Source organism: Solanum stenotomum, chromosome 7 (assembly GCF_019186545.1).
Source record: "Solanum stenotomum isolate F172 chromosome 7, ASM1918654v1, whole genome shotgun sequence".
NCBI lineage: Eukaryota > Viridiplantae > Streptophyta > Magnoliopsida > Solanales > Solanaceae > Solanum > Solanum stenotomum.
The window spans coordinates 9,254,912-9,278,211 of NC_064288.1; the positions used below are offsets into that span (position 1 = coordinate 9,254,912).

General features: G+C 33.9%; 1 protein-coding gene across 1 annotated transcript; it reads left to right on the forward strand.

Annotated features, from left to right (window-relative positions):
- The first annotated feature begins 2,317 nt into the window (after window positions 1-2,317).
- LOC125870922 (CLIP-associated protein-like) lies at window positions 2,318-17,015 on the forward strand. The gene is made up of 21 exons (XM_049551468.1): window positions 2,318-2,798; window positions 6,519-6,674; window positions 6,790-6,852; window positions 9,552-9,620; window positions 9,788-9,953; window positions 10,374-10,535; window positions 10,655-10,752; window positions 11,437-11,511; window positions 11,631-11,699; window positions 11,784-11,869; window positions 11,951-12,068; window positions 12,218-12,316; window positions 12,418-12,760; window positions 13,000-14,771; window positions 14,937-15,035; window positions 15,267-15,371; window positions 15,496-15,570; window positions 15,649-15,717; window positions 15,845-15,913; window positions 16,071-16,172; window positions 16,621-17,015. Exons 1-21 carry the CDS (start codon window positions 2,466-2,468, stop codon window positions 16,780-16,782), a joined length of 4,290 nt encoding a protein of 1,429 aa, XP_049407425.1. The 5' UTR covers window positions 2,318-2,465; the 3' UTR covers window positions 16,783-17,015.
- Window positions 17,016-23,300: the final 6,285 nt, after the last annotated feature.

Here is a 23,300-nt window from a genome sequence, read left to right on the forward strand (position 1 = left end):
ACATGTGACCATCCATAAATGTAACTATCATATAGTTGCAAATGGTCCACATGGCAGGTGAACGAGCCCATACTCACCTTTTTATATGTTCTAAGAACCTCAAGGGAATACAATCCTAACCTTACCTGGTATAATGATACAATTATCATTTTATCATGAGAACAAACAACACAAAAGAATTCTTGAAGAATATTTTATTTCTTCATCATATTGACACGTAAATTCTCAATTACTTTTGCATCACATTGAACCGGAATGGCCAACCGGTCATGCCAACTGATCTTTATTTTTCTCAAACCTCCTGTAGAGGTGAGTTATGACATATATCATTTTTCTCAAATCTATCATAAAAGTGAGTGATGGCATATATCCAACCCATAATGATTTATCACATCTTGATCCATTCTTTTTCAAAATGATCGAGCATTCACGATGCTTATCACAAGTCACATTCTCTTCAAGAAATGAAATAATCATTTATATGTGCTTCATAAATTTGCATTATAAGCACATTGTCATGCCTTTGCATGGCCCACCTCAACATCACTTTGAAAGGTCAAGTGTACCACTACTTTGTCTTCCTTTCTTTTGATGGAGGATTTTTATAAATTTATCAAATTATTAGGTCGCACAACGACTGGTCCAATGACTTTTCATACCATTATGATGATAAAAATTACCTTCATATTTTGAAGAACTATTTGGAGAACCCTTAGTGTTCATTCTATTATAATTACCACAATGATGACTATTCTCATTCTGTCCATCAATGCCCTTATTCATATATTCAATTACTAGTCATCTTTTAGACTTATGATTCATTGCTACCACATTCATATGATAGAATGGAGTAATTGGGCGGATTCCAAACTTATCAGTACTGCTACCACATTCGCTTTAGGAAATGGAGCAAATTCAATTGAACGAATTTCATGACTTTTCATCAAAGTCTTAGTCATCATTATATCCTCACAATGGTGCATTAAGACTCAAACTCAATGTCTTACCCATATAAGGCGTATTAGGCCATAATTCCATGAGACTCAAACCCAATTCTTATCATGAAGGTGCATCAAAACTCAAATTGATGTCTTACCCTGTTGGTGCGATAGAACATGAATCTATCGTCTTACTCTCAAGCCTTTTTCGTTATGGTGCATCCGGACTTTAACCTAATATCTTACCTTTATGGTGCGATGAGACTTGAATCCATCGTCTTATCCTCAACCAACGATATAATAGACCGAAGTACAACATGAATCACCCTTTGACTCTTTCAAAATATTGAAATAAAATTCATTAAATATAATCAAAATAATATTCAAACTCATGCTACCAAAACTTTATACCTTTTTCCATTTAAGGAACTTTGTGGAGTAGAGAATATTCAGGCAGTAGTATATGCCTGATTTTATGCATATTATACCTTGATTGCATCAATTATCATTTTTTTCTTCTTGATTCTCATAACGAGATCAACCAAAACATGAGCTAAAGAAAAACTAAAACTCAACCTCAATTGGCTAGAGTCTCGTACTGATAACATATTATAAAATATGAATAATATACTACAAGAAATATAAACAAAAAATATATGGGGAGTAGAATGTAGAGATCATCTCATTCAAACGTCTTCATGTCTCATATGTGTCTCACAACGGTGAATGAACAACCCTATTTATAAGTTGAGAAATCACTCCAAAAGTCACCATATTAAGTACAATAGATACATTCTTATCCAAAAAGGTTCATAGAACCTAGGAAATACATATAGATGATAAGTACATAAGTTTATGGATAAACTCAATGGACAATCCACTTAGTTCAACAAATTTATAACAACTTCTTAAATATAAGAATTGAACACTTCATTTTACTAATATATGAATTATTAATAATTGGTACATGTATAGTCAAAAAAATTATGAATGGACATTCACATTCAAAGAATTTGTAACAAGTTATTCTTAATCAATATTTGAACTTATTAATAACATTAGACATTAAGTAAATTTATTATGTCCTTATTTGTAATGTAAAAGTTCAACCAAATATAAATTATCATACAAAAGTGTTTTTTCAAATCAACTGTTCTCACCAAGACCATATATTCAAAATAAATTACTCTGAATTTGAAACTGATTTTAGAAGTTTATTCAAATCGTCTTTAATTATCGAACGGAACAGTGTTAATAAGTTTTTGTCACAACTCCCAAGGCACTTATCAACTGTTCCAACCACACAGATGTAGCAAATACCCCTTTCTTTTTTTTGTTCATATGCTAAATCCTCTCTTCCGTTAATATAGCAAATAGCCCCTCAACATTTTGTACTAATTCTAAAATCCCTCCTTTCTCTTTCCTCACAGTTCACTCTCCTCTGTCACTTTTTCCACCATTTTCCTCCCAAATCCACCGCAGATCTGACCCTCATAGCACCAGATCGGAACCCTACTTACCCCCGCGATGGAGGAGGCACTGGAATTGGCGCGAGCCAAGGATACGAAGGAGAGAATGGCGGGTGTTGAGAGACTTCACGAACTTCTCGAAGCTTCTAGAAAGAGTCTCTCTTCTTCTGAGGTCACTTCGCTTGTTGATGTCTGCATAGATCTTCTCAAAGACAACAACTTCAGGGTCTGTCAGGGTGCTTTACAATCACTTGATTCCGCTGCTGTTCTATCCGGTGAACATTTTAAGCTTCACTTCAATGCTCTTGTGCCTGCTGTTGTAGAAAGATTGGGCGATGCTAAACAGCCGGTTAGAGATGCTGCTAGGCGATTGTTACTTACTTTGATGCAGGTACTCATGCATGAACGCGCTTTCTCTTCGTTTTACTGTAACTCTACCCTAATTGGATTATGTTTCTTTCTTTTTTTGCTTTTATTCATGTACATTAATTGAGGTGATTTTTATAATTTAATTTGGTTGTCTACTTCACCCGAACATAAAAAATTTTTTCTTCAAATTTTGGATTGCTTGAGATTTGTATGACAGTGCAGAGATAAGTGTGAGATTTCTGAAGAACCCTTTATTTTGTTTCATGATGAAGTGGTATCGGTATAGAGGATTCATATAGCCAACCCTGGATTGTTGCATAGTTGTAGGATTGGTTCAAATGCTAAATAAAGGTTGAAGATTTCTTTCTTTTGTCTTTTTTTTAATTTTTTTATTGTGTAGGGGTTAAGGGTGGTTGGAGGTGGTGGAAATGATTGAAGTTTGATTGGAACAGGTGGAGATTAAAGAAATTATATGACCCAATTATACTCTGGTTACAAATACTTAATATATATGAAGTCCAGTTGATTGGGGTATGCCTAGTATTTTCAGAAGGATCCAAAATTAGTGAGATGTGGCTCAATAAAATTTGTGACATAAATCTAAGTTTTAATGTGAGGCTTTAAAATTAGAACCCGTTTGGCCATATATTTTGAAGTTGATGACAATTTGAGTTCTTGAAGTTGTGATTTTTGAAACTTGAAGTTGTCTCTAGATATGCATTTTACTCCCTCTATTCACTTTTACATGTCCACATTTTCAAAAATAGATTCACTACTTGTCCACTTTTTCTAAAATGGATTCACTTTTAACATATTAAGAAAAAATAATTATTTTTTCCCATATTTTATCCTTAATATTAAGTACTTATTCTGCAAATCATTTTCAAGACCTAATACTAAACACTAATTAATAGGGGTAACGTGGTAAAATAGCAATGTGTTTTTTTAATGGGTGTGCCAAGTAAAAGTAAATGGAGGGAGTACTTGGAATTTTTTTAATATTTTCTGTGGGAACTTGACAATATTTGAGGAAATAATTTTTAAAATGATCAAATTTCACGGTCAAACAAATATTTGAAGATAAATTTTCGGAATTTGATCAAAATCTATGGTCAAACGCTAGTTCATTTTACAAAATTCAGGTATAGTTTTTTTTGAAGCTATATTTCTAGCCTTTTGAGCTATAATTGATTAATTATTTTAATCGATTTATTTTAATTATTTCTTTTTAATTGTTAGCTTCTCAAAAAGAAATTATTTCTATTTAATTAATAACAAACATATCCGATCCATTTAATATATATTTGTTGAGACGTGATTGATATTATGTAACAATAATTAGCTCTAGAATTATTTGAATCACCCTATGCTAAAAAAACATTAAATTCAAAAGAGGAGGAAAGCGCTATGGAGTTTCACTACTATATTACAACTCTTCCAATTCTTGATATTAAAAATACAAGTATCTTGATTTAATCTTAAAAGACGTGCTCTTTGATTTATGAATCAATCAAATGTGACAAAGATAATTAGTTTGATTAAGAAAAGCTGAACTGAAATTGAAAAGTGAACTTGTTATAAACAGGAAAGGATGGATGTATGTGGACAAGGAAAAACCATTCCCAAATGGGAAGCTAAATGCACTAATTAATAAAAGATAAGAACTTGTAGTAATTAGTGTAGTGGATAACTCCTCATACAGGACACAACGAAGCGAGTGATGGGCACTAATCATAAGGAAACTGCCCACTCATTTAGGGCATTCAAAAATTTGAGGCCTAAACCCAATGCTTTAGTGGCTTTACCTTCTAGCCATCCCCGACACACTTTCAGGGATGAAAAGAGTGATAGTAGTGCAAGATTAAGTTCACCATTCTGTTACTGAAAATTCATTTATTTGGAATGTAGAACGTTACTAGTGATCAAGTTCTTTGGCATGTTAATTTTGATCAAATATATGATCATCTAAAGAGAAAAACAATACAAAACACTGAAGTTATCATGGTTGTTGCCTGTAATGTAAAACTAATTTAGCCTAGTATTTAAATGGAGAAGGGTAGGGGTGTTTACCATCGGCCCTCGAGGATTTTTTGGTGGGTTGTCTCTCTCGAGAGGAATAGAAGAGTTTTTGAAGGTGTAGAGTGGAGTTTCCCTTGGTTATGAAGTTGCCTCCGTTCCCTTATTTTATTTTGGTGCACTCAGATAGTCCCCTATTGTGGGTGGAGTTTGTACAGAACCAGTTGATTGTGTAGATTCTTTACCTTTTTTGGTGTACCACTTGTATATAATCGTTTATGGCCTTGCTTATGATATGAAATATGTTTACTTGATGATAAATAAATAAATATAAAACTAATTTAGCATGTGAAGATGGCTTTTTTTATCAGGTAAAAAAGTATTTTCATGGCAAAAAAACTGACCATACACAAGGGGTATATCAAAAGATAAAGAATGTACAGAAAAATGATTTTACAAACTCCAAATCTTCTATGGGGAGCTCCATGGGTGCACCAAAAGAATATAAAAGGGATCAGAGAGACGGAGAACTCCTCAACTAGGAAACCTCGACTCTACCCTTTCAAAAGCTCTCCTATTTCTCTCTGTCCATACCACTCGCGTTAACGCAGTGTAACCACATTCCATGCCCTACATCTTCTTCTCCTTCCAACCTAACATCAACTTTTTCACAGTACATGACATTGTCTGCGAAGTGCCAAACCACCTCACATATCCCACCAAGTGTGTGAAGATAATATAATTGGGATATTCTCTCTTTTTCCACAAGGCAGAACACTATTTTTTTGATAACCACAGTGTTTGGGCCAGCTTGCGCGCGCCTCGACTAATTCCATGGGATACCAGCCACTTCCCACCAACAACATGTACCAGATTCAACTGTCACAAAGATGTAGATAAGACACCTATCAAATTGAGTACTTATTTTGCAAGTGGATTTTTCGAACGGTAATTTTATTAACTTTCAGATGTGAATGTTGTTAGTTGGCATAGCTACAACCATATCAGAAACAATCTCTCTACCCCCCAAAAGTAGGGGTAATGTTTGCATGCATCCTACCTTCCCCAAACACCACTTGTGAGCACCCTCCCAAAGAGGTGCCAATCTATGCAGTACAGAGTCAGCAAAAGCCCAACCTGCAAACAAAAATGCTGCAACTTAATTTATACTAATCATTCTTTTTCAAATGACTACATGTTTTCTTTCCTTTAGCTACTTCATGCTTAATATGCAAAATATATTAGGAGTCTGAGTGCAGTGATGTAATCCATCACCAATCCCAACTCTCATTAAGCATTCATTTGTTACACAAGTAAGATATTACAACAGAGCTAAGACTACCATGTCCATATAAAAGAGACAGCTACTATTGGCTTATCCTCCCTTTTTAAGTTGCCGAATACTGCTCAGTTCTCAGTAATACAATCAATCCAAATGCACCTATTAATAAAATCTGAAATGATACCATTGTATTTTACTTTAGTAAACCTACACTTGTAAAGTATTGGCACAAGAAGAATTTTGTGTATGTTCAGAAGACTGGTTACATTTTCAGTCACTGTGATCCACTACCCATAGACCTGCAATCAAATATACAGACATGGTGGTCAACTCACGAGCAAAACAAGTTGCTCAACTAGAACCAGCATGAGATAATTTCAACTTGTGCTCAAGGAGAAGAAACTAGAAATCTATTTGATTGATTAATATATATATATTCTGCAGGTTTCTTCACCAACTATCATCGTTGAGAGGGCAGGGTCTTATGCTTGGATGCACAGAAGTTTCAGAGTTCGAGAAGAATTTGCTCGTACTGTTACATCAGCAATTGGTCTTTTTGCATCAACAGAGCTTCCCCTTCAACGAACTATTCTTCCTCCGGTATGTGAATCAACATGAATGCTTGATGAAGCTCTTTTGTATGTTGTCATACAAAATAAGTAACCTTTTTAAATTCGATTTTGTAAACATCCTTCTTTTTTGCTGCTATTGTCAGATTTTGCAAATGTTGAGTGATCCTAATCCTGGTGTTAGAGATGCAGCTATATCATGTATTGAGGTTAGTAAAACTGTTTTCATATCTCAATTTCATGTATTTGTGGTACTGTGTAGACTGAATAATTTTTGTTTTCTCTAGAAAGGGAAGTAGATAAGTTTTACTTCCATTTGAATTGTTAAAGTTGTATGTAATTAGTGTCTGCATTAGTGATTTTGCCGATGACTTGCTGCCTTTAATTTTGACAGTGTGTTAATTGTAGCTATATGGTAAATTGGTAACATCGATAATCGTAGTGTTCGTGCCAGCTTGCACAGACCTCGACTATTCCATGGGGTATTTGCTACCTCCCATTGTACAAGGTAACCATGTCTACCAAGACTTGGATACCAACAATAACAACAACAACAACAACAACAACACCAACATGCCCAATATAATCCCACAAAGTGGAGTTTGGGGAGGGTAGAGTGTATGCTGACCTTATGTCTGCCTCATGGGTAGAGAAGTTGTTTCCGATGGACCAACGGAAACAGGAAAAAATCACCTAGTTGTTTTTGCTTCTATTGAGATTAGAACTTAAGACTTCATAGTTCTCAACCCATTTAATTGACTACTAGCTCAGACTTGCACATTTTCTTTATGAAAATTGAATGTTTAATTTCAGTTTCAGTGTTACATAGTGAAGGAGGCTTAATTCAAGCTTAGCTCTTTTATAATGTAGAAATACAATTATTTTGTAAAATTTAGTAAAAAGGATAAAATAGGCATTTAAATAGTCGTACAAAGCGCACAAGGGTGTGGCCTAGCGGTTAATGAAGTGGTTGAAAACCATGGGTCTTAGGTTCAAAACTTAGCGGAGGTGAAAAACACTAGATGATTCTTCCCATCTGTCCTAGCCTTGGTGGACAGAGTTACTTTAGTTACTTGGTACCTGTTGCTGGTGGGAGATGGTAGGTATCCCTTGGAATTAGTCGAGGTGTGCGAAAGTCGGCCTGGACACCAGTCATAAAAAAAATAGTCTTACATAAAGTTGTGTCATATGGTTGACATTTAATTGAAGAGCTATGATAAAGCTTCCACATACTTGTGAAAAGAAATTTATTACGCCTTTTTACTTCCTCCGCATTATGAGAGGATGGTTACAAGATAGTCCCACATCAACATTGTGGAGAAGTTTATAATGGTACTTATAGATGCAACACGAGGGGAGGACAATCTAGTGGTAAGGACCCTCCACCTCCAACCTATAAGGTTGGGGATTCGAGTCACCAAGGGACCTCCTGGCTAGTAGTAGAGGTTTGAGGGATGGGGCTAGGTGGGGGAATGAAAGAACACAATACACCTCTACTTTGCTCATATTCTTTATTGATATTTCTACACTTGGCTCCCTAATCGAAGTCATTGAATGTTTCTAACTCTGAGGTTCAGTGTCTTTTCTTTCCTTTCAATGATAAATTGGTAATATAAAGATGCTCCAATTTCACTGTCTTTGTTTTGATGCTCTTACAAGCTCGCAGTCTGGTTATGGCTATGCCTGTTTATCAAGAAAGTCTCCTGTGATTGATTAATTGATCAAACATACCCATCTATACTAACAATAAAAAACAAAAATAAACTTACCTATCTATGATTAACAGTGCAAAGGCTCAAGAATGTTTGAATGAGTCCTATGATCAATTCAATCTGAAAGCCAGATTACAGGACGGTGTTTGATTATAAATACCTATTCAATCTGGAAAGATATGAAACTATAATCTTCAATTGAAAAATAAGAGTATATTCCCGGAATTCAATTTACCCTTTTTTGAGCTGTGTAACCAAAATGATCAGCTTGATTCATGTGCCCAGTGGCTATATATATTTTGGATTTAATGGAGTGTAATAGAAATGATTCTTCTGCGGGTTTTCTCATCCACAATTGTCATTTGGGTTTCTGCTGAAACGTGTGATGGTAGAGTTCCAGACATCTGGTCTTGAGATGATACTAATATATGATGTTTCTTTCAAGACCGTTGAGAATATAATTAAATAATATAAGTGTGCTCTCTCTCTAACAACTTAAACTTTTAGATGAGATGGTTGCACACTTCAACATGGTATCAGGGCAGGTAGAGGTCCTGAGATTGAATCTCACCACCACCCATATCAAAAAGAATTTCCACGTGCTTGGCCATGGAAAAGAATCAGGCCCGCATGTGAGGGTGTGTGTTGAGAATACAATTAAATAATAAAAGTGTGTTTGAGAATACAATTTAATAATAAAAGTGTGCTCTCTCTAATTGCTTAAGCTTTTAGATGAGATAGCTACACACTTCAACAAAGACCTTTTGCTCCAGCAAGCTAGTGGTGTACTTCTCATTCCAACCAGTGCAGTTATCATGCTGGTAGTGGAAGTGATTGTCAGTGTCACTAGTTATCTGCTAGCTTTTTCATTGTCTTTCATCAACATGCTACAATTTTAAAACCATTATACGCTGTGTGGAAATGATTAGTTGTTACTAGTTTTACTTGGTAATCATTTCTCTGTAGCTGGTTAAAGTTGCAGCAGGAGAGGATGTTGATGATGTTTGAAAATATTTGGTTTCTGTTGGATCCAAATTGCTGCTTGTTAATATTTGTGCATCATTACTGAATACGTGCTGTATATTATTCTATGATGTAATGTTGATTTACTGCCTTTCACCAACAAATATCTAGTTCAATGATTAAGCATTATGCCTTTTAACAGTCCCTCTCTCCATGTTTTATCTTCTTTGCAGGAGATGTATTCACAGGCTGGACCTCAGTTCCGTGATGAACTTCAGCGCCATCATCTTCCTACCATGATGGTATGTATATAACTTGAGATGTTTTCATTCTAGCAAATATTTTCCTAGCATATGAAGTAACCTGAGTTTTCCAGTTCTAGATTTTATGTAACTTGGTTGACATAAATTGTGTTGGGGCAAGCAAAATTTCTTTTCGATCTCTGTCTTGACTTGATAATTGGCTGCAGCTAAAAGATATTAATGCCAGACTAGAGAAGATTGAGCCCAAAAATCCCTTAGCAGATGGAATTCCAAGAAACTATGCAGCTGCTGAGTTGAGATCTACTGGTCTTAATCCCAAGAAAAGCAGCCCAAAGGCTAAAAACTCAACTAGAGAGGTGTCTCTTTTTGGAGGTTAGTACATGCATCCGATAAGCCTTGGAAACTTCTATTTTATTAAGCTTTTGTGGGCATCCTATTGTCATGTTACATGGTATAAAGTTTTCAAGGTTTTAACCTATCTAGAATTGTAGGTTATTACATATCCTCTGTGCATGTTTTTTCCTGGTTCAAGGGTTATTAATTAGTGAGGATGAAGCGGGAGAGGGAGAAAAGCAGAATTGTGCGATGGGTCTAAGAACATAGAGAAATCATCTGGTGGTGTAGGGGTATTTTTCTGTGTAAAACAACTACTATGAGTCTATGTCTAAAGGGTAGTTTGAGCAAAAAAAAGGGAGCAAAAAGAGAGAACTTTTGTGATCACGTAATGTATAAGAACAGTCTATGATTGTATACTTGATGATCAAATGTCCCTTGGTCTCTACTCTTGTATAGGGGATGCTGATATTGCGGAGAAACCTGTCGAGCCAATTAAAGTGTACTCAGAAAAGGAGTTGGTAAGGGAGTTTGAGAAGATTGCCTCTACCCTTGTGCCAGAGAAGGACTGGTCTATCCGTATTTCTGCTATGCAGAGGATTGAAGCTCTTGTTATTGGAGGTGTGTTTTCTATAGTGACATTTGCTGTATAATAATGTCCCCTTTTATTGAAGTGATTTTTTTCCTATCATGTCTTGACCAGTTTATATTGTGCCTCATCTTCTATTTCATCTAATCAGGTGCAACTGATTTTCCTTGTTTCCGTGGACTTCTAAAGCAACTTGTTGTCCCTTTGAGTACACAGTTATCTGATCGGAGATCCACCATTGTCAAACAGGTCTGCTATTTAGTATATAATAGTAGCAACTCAGCTAGTGTGTCTTTTGGAAACTTACTTGTCCTCTAATTATTCGCTTCTGCCTCTTGCTTTGTTACCTGGGCTGTGTCAAATGGGTTATGTGTCTACTTATGGATCGATCTATACAGAAAACCTACTAGAAGTTTGAATATTTATATCAAACATTTTATATCCCAGTAGATCCAAAAAAGCCTGCTAATGCTGTCTGCTCCCCTCACTGCAGTTGCCATCTTCATAGAGGCCTTTTAATAGTCAGATAGAATTGTGTCCCTCTCTTTTTACAATGCATTTATGCAAGCTAGGACTGCATCTCGACATTTGCACTTATTTCTCCATTGTTTTGAGGACATTTTTTGCATCATTGCTTATTAATTCTCAGGTTAAAGAGTTTCACCTAATCTGAATGTATGCACATATAGCCTCTTGTCCTTTCTGTTAGATTTTACCAGTTAAAATGTCGGCTCATACAGGAACCTGGAGTGTCCGAGTACATTTATCAGGCTGCTTGCACTTCACGTGCTCATTTTTTTTTCTGAAAAATTGATGAGAAAAAAGTTCGCTAGTGTATCATATGCATATACTCCATAAACATGGAGAAATTTAAGTAGACTTAAGTGTTCCAATGGACTGGCTTTATGGTTTCTTCTTCTTATTTGTTGATAGGCTTGTCATCTGTTAAACTTCTTATCCAAAGAGCTTTTGGGAGATTTTGAGGCATGTGCTGAGATGTTCATTCCTGTGAGTAACTTCTTCTAGCTACTGTCTGCAGATATTTACTTCTTTCATCTCATTTAGGGAAAATAATGATCTGAAGCTAAATGGCATAGGTTGTTTCTGACTTCTGATTTGAATTTCAGGTTCTTTTCAAGCTTGTTGTGATAACTGTTCTCGTAATTGCAGAATCTGCTGATACATGCATAAAGACGGTAACACCTTATGTGCCATTATAATCATCTCTCTTTCATCCCTCGGTATATTGGTTAGTCATGTGGTGCTACTTTTATTTTCAGATGTTGCGCAACTGCAAAGTTGCTCGTGCACTTCCTCGAATTGCTGATTGTGCAAAGAACGATCGAAATGCAGTTCTTCGTGCAAGGTTTGTTTCTTTGTTGTCAATTATCATGTTTATTCTGATTTATTTCTGGACAATGCTGTTCCTCATTTACATCACTTACAGATGCTGTGAGTATGCACTTTTAATCCTGGAACATTGGCCTGATGCATCTGAGATACACCGTTCAGCGGAACTCTATGAGGACCTTATAAAGTGTTGTGTAGGAGATGCAATGAGTGAGGTATGTACCTTGAATTCTATGTATCAGACGCATCATTCAATCTCCCCTCTTATTCACAGACACATAGATTCTCTGTTTCATTCTGTACTCGCAATACATCTTTTTTCCCTTTTTTTTTTGCAATTGTTACTCAGTTGAAAACTTAACAGGTACGATCAACTGCAAGAACTTTGTACAGAATGTTTGCAAGAACTTGGCCAGAACGATCTAGGCGTTTGTTTATGTCCTTTGATCCTGTTATCCAAAGGGTGCGCTGTTTTCTCTTTGCTCTTCCAGCGCTGATGATTAGCATTACTTTAAATTGCTTTTAGATTTGGCATGATGTACTAAAGGTGAAACACTTCTGCAGATCATAAATGAGGAAGATGGTGGAACTAACAGACGACATGCTTCACCCTCTGTTCGAGAGAGGAGTTCACACTTTTCACTTGGTTCTCAAACATCTGCTTCTTCACAAATTTCTGGTTATGGAACATCTGCAATAGTTGCTATGGATAGAAGTTCCAGTTTACCTTCAGGCACATCCCTCTCAACTGGGCTACTCCTGTCACAAAGTAAACCTGTGGGTACTGGCACAGAACGTAGCTTAGAAAGTGTACTTCATGCCAGCAAACAGAAAGTTTCTGCTATAGAAAGCCTGCTCAAAGGTCTGGATATGTCTGAGAGAAGTCGATCCTCTAGTTTGGATCTAGGTAATTCTTTCCTCTTCCTTTATTCTTCCCCATCTCAAAATCTTGTGTGTAGTATTTAAGTGCCAAGGTGAAAGCCTTAAAAGTTCATCCACATGCAGCTTCTAATATTTGGCAAAAGGGATACTGAAAGAAAACTAAAAGGACTGTAGCTATAATATTCTCTCTCAAAATAGAAGACTTGCCATAATGTATGAAATTTTTTGAAGAACTTAATTTTTCTTTTCCTGTCCCTAGTGCAGGAGTTGACCCTCCATCGTCCCGTGATCCACCATTTCCTCTTGCAGTTCCTGCATCAAATAGTCTTGCTAACGCTTTGGTAGATGCACCATCTGGTTTCTCTAAAGGTAAGAATCGCAATGGTGGGTTGGGTTTGTCTGATATCATTACTCAGATCCAGGCCTCAAAGGATTCAACTAAATCATCCTATCGAGGCAGTGCGGTTCATGAATCTTTTTCAGGGCTTAATTCTTATTCGGCAAGAAGGGCTTCTGAAAAACTACCAGATAGAGGTTTTGTTGAAGATAATGCTGAACTAAGGGAAGGCAGACGATTAATGAACTCACACGTTCACAGACAATACATAGAGTCACCATACAAAGATGCTAACTTTAGGGATTCTCAGACTAATCACGTTCCAAATTTTCAACGTCCTTTATCAAGAAAGAACACAGCAGGAAGAATGTCTTCTAGCAAGAGAAGGAGCTTTGATGACAGTCAGCTCCCGCTAGGAGAAATGTCAAGTTGTGTGGAGGGACCTGCCTCACTAAGTGACGCATTAAGTGAGGGTCTCAGTTCTAGTTCAGATTGGAATGCTAGGGTTGCTGCATTTAGTTATGTCAGGTCTTTGCTACAGCAGGGGCCTAGAGGTTTTCCAGAAATCATTCAGAGCTTTGAGAAGGTTATGAAATTATTTTTCCAGCACCTTGATGATCCCCATCATAAAGTTGCGCAGGCTGCTCTGTCAACCCTTGCAGATCTTATTCCAGCTTGCAGAAAACCTTTTGAAAGTTACATGGAGAGGATTTTGCCCCATGTTTTTTCACGGCTAATTGATCCCAAGGAATTGGTGAGGCAGCCTTGCTCAACTACATTAGAGATTGTAAACAAAACATATGGTATCGACTCCCTTTTGCCAGCTTTGCTCCGTTCATTGGATGAACAACGTTCTCCTAAGGCCAAACTTGCTGTAATTGAGTTTGCAATTGGCTCTTTTAACAAGCATCCTTCGAATTCTGAAGGTGCTGGAAATAGTGGCATCCTCAAGTTATGGCTCGCTAAGTTGACACCATTGGTCTATGATAAAAATACCAAACTGAAAGAAGCGGCTATTTCATGCATTATATCAGTGTACACACACTTTGATGGAACAGGGGTTTTGAATTTTATTCTTAGCTTATCAGTTGAAGAACAAAATTCCTTGAGACGAGCTCTGAAACAGTATACCCCTCGTATAGAAGTGGATTTGATGAATTTTCTGCAAAATAAAAAAGAAAGACAACGTTCCAAGTATGATCCATATGACGTTACTGGCACATCTTCTGAAGAGGGATATGTAGGAGCTTCAAAGAAAAATCATTTATTTGGAAGGTATTCTGCTGGTTCAGTTGATAGTGATGGTGCCAGAAAGTGGAATTCTGTTCCAGACTCGACCTATATGACTAGCTCTGTAGGTCACTCATTGTCGGATGATACTCAAGACTTCTATCATGGTATTGAAACTGGTGCCAACTCTGATTTTCCTGTTTCAAAACCCAAAGATTCAAAACTTTTGGCCCTTACCGCAAGTGGGAGTGATGGATTATGGGCTAATCCACAGAAAAGCAATGACGACATCTTAAATGTGGAGCACACTTCCGCAACCCGTCTGGAGGTTAATGGGTTAATTGACTCGGAGCATCTAGCTGCAGCTGATAATGAATCTGATTTGGGACTTAATCATCTGAAACTTTCTGCTCTGAAGATAAACTTAACTCCAGCAACTGAACCAAGCATTCCTCAGATTCTTCATTCAGTGAGTTCTCCGTGGTCAACCTATGCCTGTTGAGTTACACTTTATTGTTAAATTCTCTGCGATTCTCCTCTTCCCTGGTTAATAAATCTCTCAAATCTTTTATGCAAAAACTTAGGATGTAAACTATCACAATCCTTACCCTGCTTTCTCTGGCACCTTTTCCAGATTTGTAATGGCAATGATGAGAGTACTGCTGCCAACAAGCATGGTGCACTTCAACAACTAGTTGAAGCTGTTACCAAAGATCAATCCATATGGAGCAAGGTATATAAGTCACAGATTTATCTGTATGTTATTGCTGTCCCTTTATGTAGACTTTAAGTCCTCATGTAACATTGTGAATAACATGTAGTTTAGTTCCTTTTTTAATATTCCAACTAGTTAGAGTTCAGTTGTTACCTTTTATTTGAAAGGTCTTGTGAATATCAAATTTTGATTTTGCTAATTTAAAAAATATGGATTTTATCATGAATTATCATCTTTCATTCACTGCAGTATTTCAATCAGATATTGACTGCTGCACTCGAGGTGCTAGATGATTCTGCGTCATCAATAAGAGAACTTGCCCTATCTCTGATTGTTGAAATGCTGAAGAATCAGGTCCTTTGTCGCTTTTTAAATTTATTTTTGTTCCATCCCTTTAAGCTATATATAAGAGTTGTCTGCTTCTTTTTAATCTTTTTGTGTAATGTCATTTTACGTTATCTATTTTCTGTTGTTCCAGAGAGATGCCATGGAGGATTCAGTCGAGGTTGTAATTGAGAAATTGCTCAACGTAACCAAGGATGTTTCTCCAAAAGTAAACTCTCACTTAGATGAAGTTATTATGCTGAAAATTTCCATCCCTCCTTTCTAATGTGTTGTTATATTTGTCCAGGTTTCGAATGAAGCTGAGCATTGTTTAACTACGGTGTTGTCTCAGTATGATTCATTTAGATGCTTAAGTGTGAGTTTTGGTGTTCCGTTTGAATTTGCATAGCAAGATATCTGGGTTTTTTCTTTTCTTTTTAACTCGGATCTCATGGCCTACTCATTTTGATATTCCTATTTCTGATAAGTTGCTGCTGTCACAGGTTGTTGTTCCTTTGCTTGTCACAGAAGACGAGAAGACTCTTGTAACCTGTATTAACTGTTTGACAAAGGTAATTTGCTGATTCGATCTGACTCCTGAACTCGTTAGAGTCTTGTGTCTAGTTTATTTTTTGGTGAAAAATAGTAGTAATTGCTCTACAGTATGTCAAACTTGGAAAAGCTATGGTGTGATTGGTTAGTGATTTGAACTTGTGCCTCTTTCTTCAGCTTGTGGGGAGGTTTACCCAGGAAGAATTGATGTCTCAGCTATCTACATTCTTACCTGCCCTGTTTGATGCTTTTGGAAACCAGAGCGCAGATGTTCGCAAGGTGCCAATTACCTTTTCCCTCTGTTTTCTTTCTTCTCTCTTTAGAGCCCAGAAAAGCTTCTAGTATTAAGGATGTAATCAGTAATAGTGGATTGGTAGCATTAGGTATGCAATATAATCATTCAGTGTTAATAGCTATTCCTTTATTAGATGCATTGAGCCCCAGACGTCATCATTTCACTGTGTTTGTAAAATATATGGTCATCAGATAAAACCTTGTACCTATCCCCAAAAGAAATGAAAAAGAAAAAAAGAAATAAATCATGCAGTAAACCTTAGTAATACAAGCTTTGAGGCTGTGATATAACTAAATTGGATTGCTTATATTCAGAATAGTGTCTTGTATACTGTTGAAGCATGAAGAGATAAATACAGTTCACATTCTGTACTTATTTGTGGTTTTATCAATTAAGTTGTTTTCTGAAATGTATTATTTTCTTGGCTGGCAGACTGTTGTGTTCTGTTTAGTTGACATATACATCATGCTGGGCAAAGCATTTTTGCCATACTTGGAAGGGCTAAACAGCACACAGTTGAGATTGGTGACTATTTATGCAAATAGAATATCACAGGCTAGAACAGGGACTCCCATAGATGCTAACCGCAGTTAGCTTCTTTGAGGATTTCCTTGTAGGTTTGTTTATGAGAAGTTTAATGTTTTGATGTGTCGTGTATATCGTGTGAATTTGCATTTTGAAGGTGGGTAAAGTTGTATTCTTTTATTCAACTGTGTGTTCATATTTTTTCCTCCGCATGGGAGTTGGAGAGTGCGTGTGGGGACAAAGGTGAAATTGTAAACAGTAAATGTTGTGCTTTTAATGAAATCTACAGTGTTTTGAGTTACTTCTTTAGGAACTGAGATTTTTTTACATTTGGTGATCATTGGAGTCGCTGATGCAGTAGTTTTTTCTGGCTAAAACTTTGTAATTATTTTATGTTTTATGGTCCATTTATGTAGTTTTTCCTACATAATCCATATTAGGAGGACTTCATTAGATCTTTTGCCAGCATAAAGCTAATTCGGTTTCCTTTAGCAACAAAATATAACTCATTTTACCATATTCTGAGGCTATGTAAATAATTTTCATAGACGTAATTTGCTTTTAGCTTCTCAGGCTAAACTAGTTCCAGATAACAAATTAAAACTATTATGGGGTTCCGACTTTCACTTTCCAATTCCTACGGGGAAAGGAACGTCTTACACAAACTGTTCAACGCATTGTCTTATCTCATTTCTGCAATATCACAATTTTTTTCATATATATATATAAAGAGAAACATAGACAAGGTGATGTGACACCTATCTATGATAACCATTCTTATTTATCTTTTATCTCATTTTTTTGACTTTTTTTTTAATATCTTTAATTATTTTATTTTGTTAAAGCATCCCCTTAACTCATAATTCCTTAATAAATAAAATCATAACTTCCAATTCTTTAATGTACAAATTTGTAACATCTTAAAATCATTTTAATAGATTTTTTTTGTGAGGTATAAGTACCTCCCACTATAATTGTCTTCTTTATTAGAATTTATAATATATATTCATGTATTCTTCCAATTTGATTTTTTATAATTCTTAATTTAATTTTATTGATGTTGAGTAATAACATGTTAAAAGATAAGGAGATAAATTTATTTATTTTATTTTTTATAATTAAAAAATATTTATTCAATTCAATCAACTTTTCACCTCCCACTATAATTACCTTCTTAATTAGAGATTTTATATGATTCATCCACCTTTAATTTTATATTTTTTTAATTAATTTCATTAATGGGGAGTAATAATGTATTAAAAGATGGGAGATTAAAATACAAATATATATATATATATATATTTTTTTTTTAATTATTTTTTTTTTATTTTTTTTTTCACTACCAAACTATGCATACATGAATTTATTTTAGTTTTAGTTGTTCTTAGGAAATGCTTCAACATAATTTTCAATGTATTTTAATTTATTTTTTTGGAGTAGTAGCAATTTATCGAATGAGATCATATATTGATGAATATTTATCTTAATTACACTTGCTATATGTGTTCTATTCTCTGTAAAATTTCTTCATAGGCTAAGATTTCTCATCTTATTGGTTGAAAATTTTATATATTTGCTTCATTACTATTCTTTGCTCAACATTTGTTAAATTTTAATGATTCATGCTATGTCATCTATATTGAGAAACTTGGTACATACAACAGATTTCTTCTAATGTGATTTTACGTACTCAATTTTAAATTCATAAAAATAAATTCTGCTCCTATTTTATTTTATTTTCTTTTATGATATATAAAATTTTCTTAGATTAACTTTGTTCAATTAATCATAATGATTGATATTGGTGCAAGTTTGAAAACTATTTTGAAGTTTATGACTCAAAAATATAGGCAAAAATTAATTTCTTAACAAGAAGTTAAAAGGAAAATAAGAAGTCTACAATTAAAAATAAGTCATTTACATTTGTTCATAAAATTAAAATAAGAATCTACAATTAAAAATAAGTCATTTATATTTGTTCATAAAATTAATAGCATGCATTGTACATATAAAATAATTGTTATGAGTAATGCAAGAGTCAAACTATTCACTAAGTAAGTGTAATTTTTTAATTTTTCTTAATAAAGATATCATTCAAGTAAATTAGTAACTTCTTTGTATATTAATGGTAGTTAGAAGTTGGTTAATTCATCTCTTTTATATATATAACTCAATATTATTAATAGATGTCCCATCAATTATTTTTATTTTCTTATATTTTTTTGATTATCTATATCGTATATACACATAAAAAATTAAGCATATACAAGACGATATGATACTTTTCTATAATAACTATTCATAACTTTTTTTCGTATTTTCTATTGACATCTTTCACTATTATTTTCATTTAATTATTTTAAAAATCTAATATCCATTATTAATAAGAAAAAATCAGCTAAAGAATAAAAAAATTGATGTGATACCTTTTGACGGTCAATATTTTTGTTTATTTCTTTCTTACTTTTTTTTAATCTTTTCTTCCATTTATTTATTGTATTAAAAAACTATTGAAGAAGACAAGGGAAAAAATAATGTCCAGTATATTAACAATAGGTAACTATCTGTAACTATAAGAGGTAAATGTTAAAATTAAAAGAAAAATAAATAATTATTTAAGAGGAAAAACAAGTCTTAACTATAATCAAAATAAAATTTATCTCTTTAATTCTATTTAATTTATAAAAAAATCATTCTAAATTATTGTTATATCGCGCGAAGTGCGGGCAAGTTTCCTAGTTAATAATACTGCCAATAAGACCTATCCAACAAGTAAATAAGAATTTTAAGGTCACTATACACTAAATTCCAACTAGTGACCAAATAGTGCGAAAAGAAAATCAATGCAAGGCAATAACTTGATTATCGTTGTTAGACCCCCTCCTTTGAACATACATTTGAACTCAGACTCAGAATGGTTATTGTACAAGGATGGACTGTCATTCGAACATCGGATCTTGAGTATAAGCCAAGGAGAAAGACTATCATCGCAGGCATACCATCGATAGAGTATAGTAAGGACATGTAGAAAGCATGCTAATCAAATCATCTTATCTCTTCTTAGTCCTAGTTAACCAAGTTCATTCTAGCTCTGTATGAGCTCATAGTCGCTAAAAGGAAAAAAAAATTGTTCCATCATTTTCAAGGAAGATTTAACTCAAGTAAAGTTAAGTCGAGTCTGCTTCGCACCTTGCTATTGCTATCGTGCATTCACTCATATATCTGATATGGACTGCTAAATCGATTTCTCTTGACTTGATTAAACAACTCTCTCAAAAGTTAGTGTAATGTCAAAAATGTGACTTTCATAGCGCCGATTGCTCTTTGTTATCAAATGAAAAGCTAGCTCACAGGATTGGCTAATTTTCAAGTTCACTTGTGATAATTAAAACATCATAGACGAAACTGAGTAAATATGAAATCTTGTACTTTTAGGATCACACTATACTTTGTGTACATTATCTTGTCAGCCACATTAATATTTGTTACTCCCCGTCTAACAATAGTTGTCCACTATATTATTTTAGGATGTCCAACAATACTTGTTCACTTAATGAAATCAATGAATAATTTTACACTTAGTTTCTAATTTACTCTTATAATTAATTATAATCATTTTTCAAAATATTGTATTTATTACTCACTCTGTCCCTAATTACTTGTCCACTTTTGAATTGACACACCTATTAAGGCCTCATTTGTTTTCATTAAGATTAAGACCTCTGAAGCTGAATGCACGTCTGAATATTAAGATTTGCATTAAGAGCTAGATGTCTAGATCTGAATACACATCTGACTATTAAGAAGTGATCTCCAAATCTAAACACTGAACGATTATTGTTTGTTTTCAATATCTGAATCTGCATATGAAATCAAACATTATATTAACAAAATGTTATAAAAGATTCATTTCAACAAAAAATATTACTTTTTGATTAAAAAAATATCATAATCATCAAGCATAACATAAAAAAATCACGAATAAAAAATATTTTATATGCACAATATAATATCAAAAAGTTCAATAAGTATGATGATACTAGTCGAAAAATAATAAATAAGGTATCACATTATTAGCGCCTAACATATATTTTTGCTAATTAGAAAAACTAAAGAATTCTTATCTTTTATCCAATAACCTTAATCCAATTCTCTAACTTGTGAACCTTTAACGTCATTCATGCTTTTTTATAGCTGACACTTTCACAAAATATACTAACACATATACTGTATAATGGCTCTTCCCATCCAAGTCCATCTAATTTTTCCATATATTCTTCAAATGTAGGTGTACTATTTTTTTAATCAATAACTCCAGAGCAGTAATCATCTTCTCATCAATTTCCGATTCAGACGAATAAGTTTTTTTTCTTTCCCAAAACTTTTTTTTTCAGCTAAAACTAAAGATTGGGATGGAGAATTGTTAGGAGCTCCATTATTTTTTTCACCAACTAGTTCAACAACAATAATATACTAGTGTTATCTCACAAACAAATTTGATAATCAAAGAGTCTCAATAAAATTATTGGCCTACGACAAAATTCTACTCTTCTCATCCAAGTCCATTTAATTTTTTCATATATTCTTCAAATGTAGGTGCACTATCTTTTTAATCAATAACTCCAAAGCATTAATCATATTCTCATCAATCTCCAATTCAGACAAATAAGTTTTTTTTCTTTCCCAAAACTTTTTTTTCCAGCTAAAACTAAAGATTGGGATGGAGAATTGTTAGGAGCTCCATTATTTTTTTGACCAACTAGTTCAACAACAATAATATATTAGGGTTATCTCACAAACGGGTTTGATGATCAAAGAGTCTCAAAAAAATTATTGGCCTAAGACAAAATTCTAATAAGAGACCTCAAATATGTATACATAATTATTATTTTTAATTATGAACAATATTCTTTTCACTCAAAAACTTTGATGAACATCAATACACTAAAAATATTACTGCAACATGTGTTCTTGACAAACATCAATACACCCTAAGAAATTATTAATATAAAAAAATATTTGTAAAGATTATGAAAACTTACCAGTTCAAGAGCAAAAAAATGGTGTTTGATTGAGAAAAGAAAGGAAGAAAGTTTGTAGTTGTGAGAGCAGAAGTCACATAAAGACCGAGAGAGGTGATACAATATTATTTTATAACTTATGAAATAAGCATGTAGATCTGATCCATTCAGACCTTTTCAGGTCCATTAAGAGGGTTTTTGAAAAAAGAAACAAATGGACTTAATGAGTTGAATTTGAATGATTCAGATTCAGACTTAAAAACCAAACACACTTAATGGGCTGAATCTGAATGATTAAGATTCAGACCTCCATTAATTGCAAACAAATGAGGCCTAAGAAAGCAATTATTGACATAGTGAATTTAGCATTTTATCCCTATTAATTATGAAGTTGATGGATTAAAAATTTAAGATTTTCAAGAAATTCTACCTTTTTCAAAGTAATTAATTGAGGGTATAATAGGTAAAATTATTTTGTCCCTTCTTGATTTGTTAAAATGGACAAGTAATTAGGGACAACTATAAAATAAAAAGTGGACAAGTAATTAGGGACATAGGAAGTATATTCAAAGGGTGATATAGTAAAATTACACTTTTATTTATAATTTCTTAAAATTTGTGCAAAGTTAATAATAAACAAATATTATTGGATATGTTGTAAAACTTAAGGACAAAAGAACAATATAAAGAGGAAGAGAAGAAGACTATAAGACAAGAGGAACAATATAAACTAACATTCTTTCTTTCAAGTATATCCAACATTATTCTCAACACCACTATTTATAGGATTACATTGAGGAATACCAAAAGGTGTCATAAACATTACATTAAACCTTGAGAATTACTACCCATTAAGATTAAGGAGGAAATAAACCTAGGAGTTATGGTCATCCAATTAACCATATTATCAACAACATTACTACCAATAAAGGATGAAATTAACCTAGGAGTTATGGTCATCCATTTGACCACATTATCAACAACATTACTACTCATTAAGGAGGGAAATTAACCAAGGAGTTGTGGTCATCCATTTAACCACCAAAATTATTTACAACAGGATAGAGGAAGTAATATTTTAGAGAAGAAATGACATGGGTTGATCACTTTTTAATTTGTCATATAATATTCAATTATCAGTTGAAATAAAAGCAAATAATTTTTAATTGGATCGTTGTTTTTCATGAACCAGTATCCCCCAAGTTGTGATGATATCTATATGCAATTCAGTAGGCTAATCAATTTCAATTGTAGCCTTTTTTTTTTCTTCTTATTACCAGGTATAATGAAAGCATGCAGAAGTAATAACAATATAGTTTCGAATTTAAATATGTTAAATGCACAAAAATACAATTAAAATATTCCAAACTTGGTGATGCGAGTCAAAAATATCAAAGATTAAAAGTAGGAAAAGGGTCAAAAATTTATTGGTTGGCTTTACTCTTACCGTTAAAAATGAAGTTATTCTTATCTCTATCATTAATAAACTTTATCACTTGTACCCCTCCTTGGATGGAAATCCCCAATCAATCAAACTTGACCCGATTTCTTAAAAAATAAGAGTAA

What these genes read in the sequence shown, in the direction of transcription:
- LOC125870922 (XM_049551468.1), top strand. Translation starts at nt 2,466, where the DNA reads ATGGAGGAGGCACTGGAATTGGCGCGAGCCAAGGATACGAAGGAGAGA. An exon ending in TGAAGCTCTTGTTATTGGAG is followed by an intron (nt 10,536 to 10,654) that starts GTGTGTTTTCTA and finishes TCATCTAATCAG; the next exon opens with GTGCAACTGATTTTCCTTGT. An exon ending in ATTCATTTAGATGCTTAAGT is followed by an intron (nt 15,718 to 15,844) that starts GTGAGTTTTGGT and finishes CTGCTGTCACAG; the next exon opens with GTTGTTGTTCCTTTGCTTGT.